At 32.3% G+C, this 1,326-nt stretch overlaps 1 protein-coding gene across 1 annotated transcript in view; it reads right to left on the bottom strand.

The window, feature by feature from the left end:
- Positions 1-533: 533 nt before the first annotated feature.
- The window catches only part of LOC111038809 (myb-like protein D), a 2,101-nt gene continuing 1,308 nt past the window's right edge, over positions 534-1,326 (bottom strand). Inside the window, exon 2 of the mRNA XM_022322046.1 lies at positions 534-1,283. Coding sequence (XP_022177738.1) covers positions 919-1,283 — 365 coding nt within the window. The 3' untranslated portion in view covers positions 534-918. The remainder of the gene's footprint in view (positions 1,284-1,326) is intronic.

Here is a 1,326-nt window from a genome sequence, read left to right as displayed (position 1 = left end):
AACTTTTTAATTTGTGTGTGTATTTCTTCCTGCTGTGAGTGTGGAAGCCCCTGTATGGTCTACGATATATAGAAGGCTGGTCTTGTTTAAGTTTTATTTTGTGTGTGCCCGCATTAGTAAAGGTTAACACATCTCCCTCAATAAGAAACACACTATTATATTTTTCACATAGATCATAGATAGAACGCCTCTCTTCATTTTTCATGTGGTCGGTTTTTAGTACCTGCTTTAATCTCGTCATTCGATCAGTAGTGTTATTAATTGTTTCGACCTTGAGTATTTCGTATTCACTATCATATAATATTTTATTCAACTCTTTTTCGTTTACATTTTTTGTTTCCTCAGATATATTTAACATGCTAACTATTGCTCTTCCGTGATTAACAGTAGATACTGTATTACTACAAAACACGTTCTCCGTAATTTCTTGTTTATGAATGTATATGTTTTTACCTTCGACTACTGGGTCTAGCACTTTTATTTGTACTACTGTTTCAGATCGTGGGTGTAATGAAAGATTTATAGAACTGGTTTCTACGTGAGTAGGGGTGTGTAAAAACGTTTCTGCGTTTTTAATTATTATTTTGTTATTCGAAATGTCTACTATCGCTTTGTTTTTTAATAGAAACTCGTGACCTAATATGCCATCTCTTGGTATAGGGAATTGTGTTCCTACTATGTTAAATTCTGTATCTATAATATTATTATTTAATTCTATGGGTATTTTTATTTTTCCTATTGTTTGAATGGGTTCCTTATGTATACCACGTAATTTAATTTTCTGTGTTTCATTTACTTTTAGTTCTCCGCGTAAACAATTTATTTTGAGTATATTAACTTGGCTACCCGTATCTATTAGTAAGCTTAATTCATTTGTTTTACTAGCGGCTGATTTACATGTTATATGGTTATTATTTATTACTGCGTCGATGTGGAAACATCGTTCATCTCCTCTGCGATTATCTGGTTTATCGAACGGGTACCGCGTTCCTCGTTCGATACGTTCGCGTTTCCCGAATTACCATTTCTACTTTCATCGTTACGTTTTTTATAGAAATTATGTATATTATGACCTATCTTATTACAATATGTGCACATTATTGCTTGCGAATAATTATAATTTGTGGGTGGCCTAGTAAAATTATTTCCATTAGGTGGATGGTTGTTATTACGATTATTTGTATTATTTTGTCTTACGTTATTTCTACATTGCGATGCATAATGATTACCATTACAATGATAGCATTTTATAACCGGTCTATTAATGTTATTTGGTTGCGAATAATTATTTGGTCGCGGACCATTTGTCCTTGTAAAATTATTAGA

This window comes from Myzus persicae, unplaced genomic scaffold, assembly GCF_001856785.1.
Source record: "Myzus persicae strain clone G006 unplaced genomic scaffold, MPER_G0061.0, whole genome shotgun sequence".
Lineage (NCBI taxonomy): Eukaryota > Metazoa > Arthropoda > Insecta > Hemiptera > Aphididae > Myzus > Myzus persicae.
This window is presented reverse-complemented; position numbering and strand designations above follow the sequence as displayed.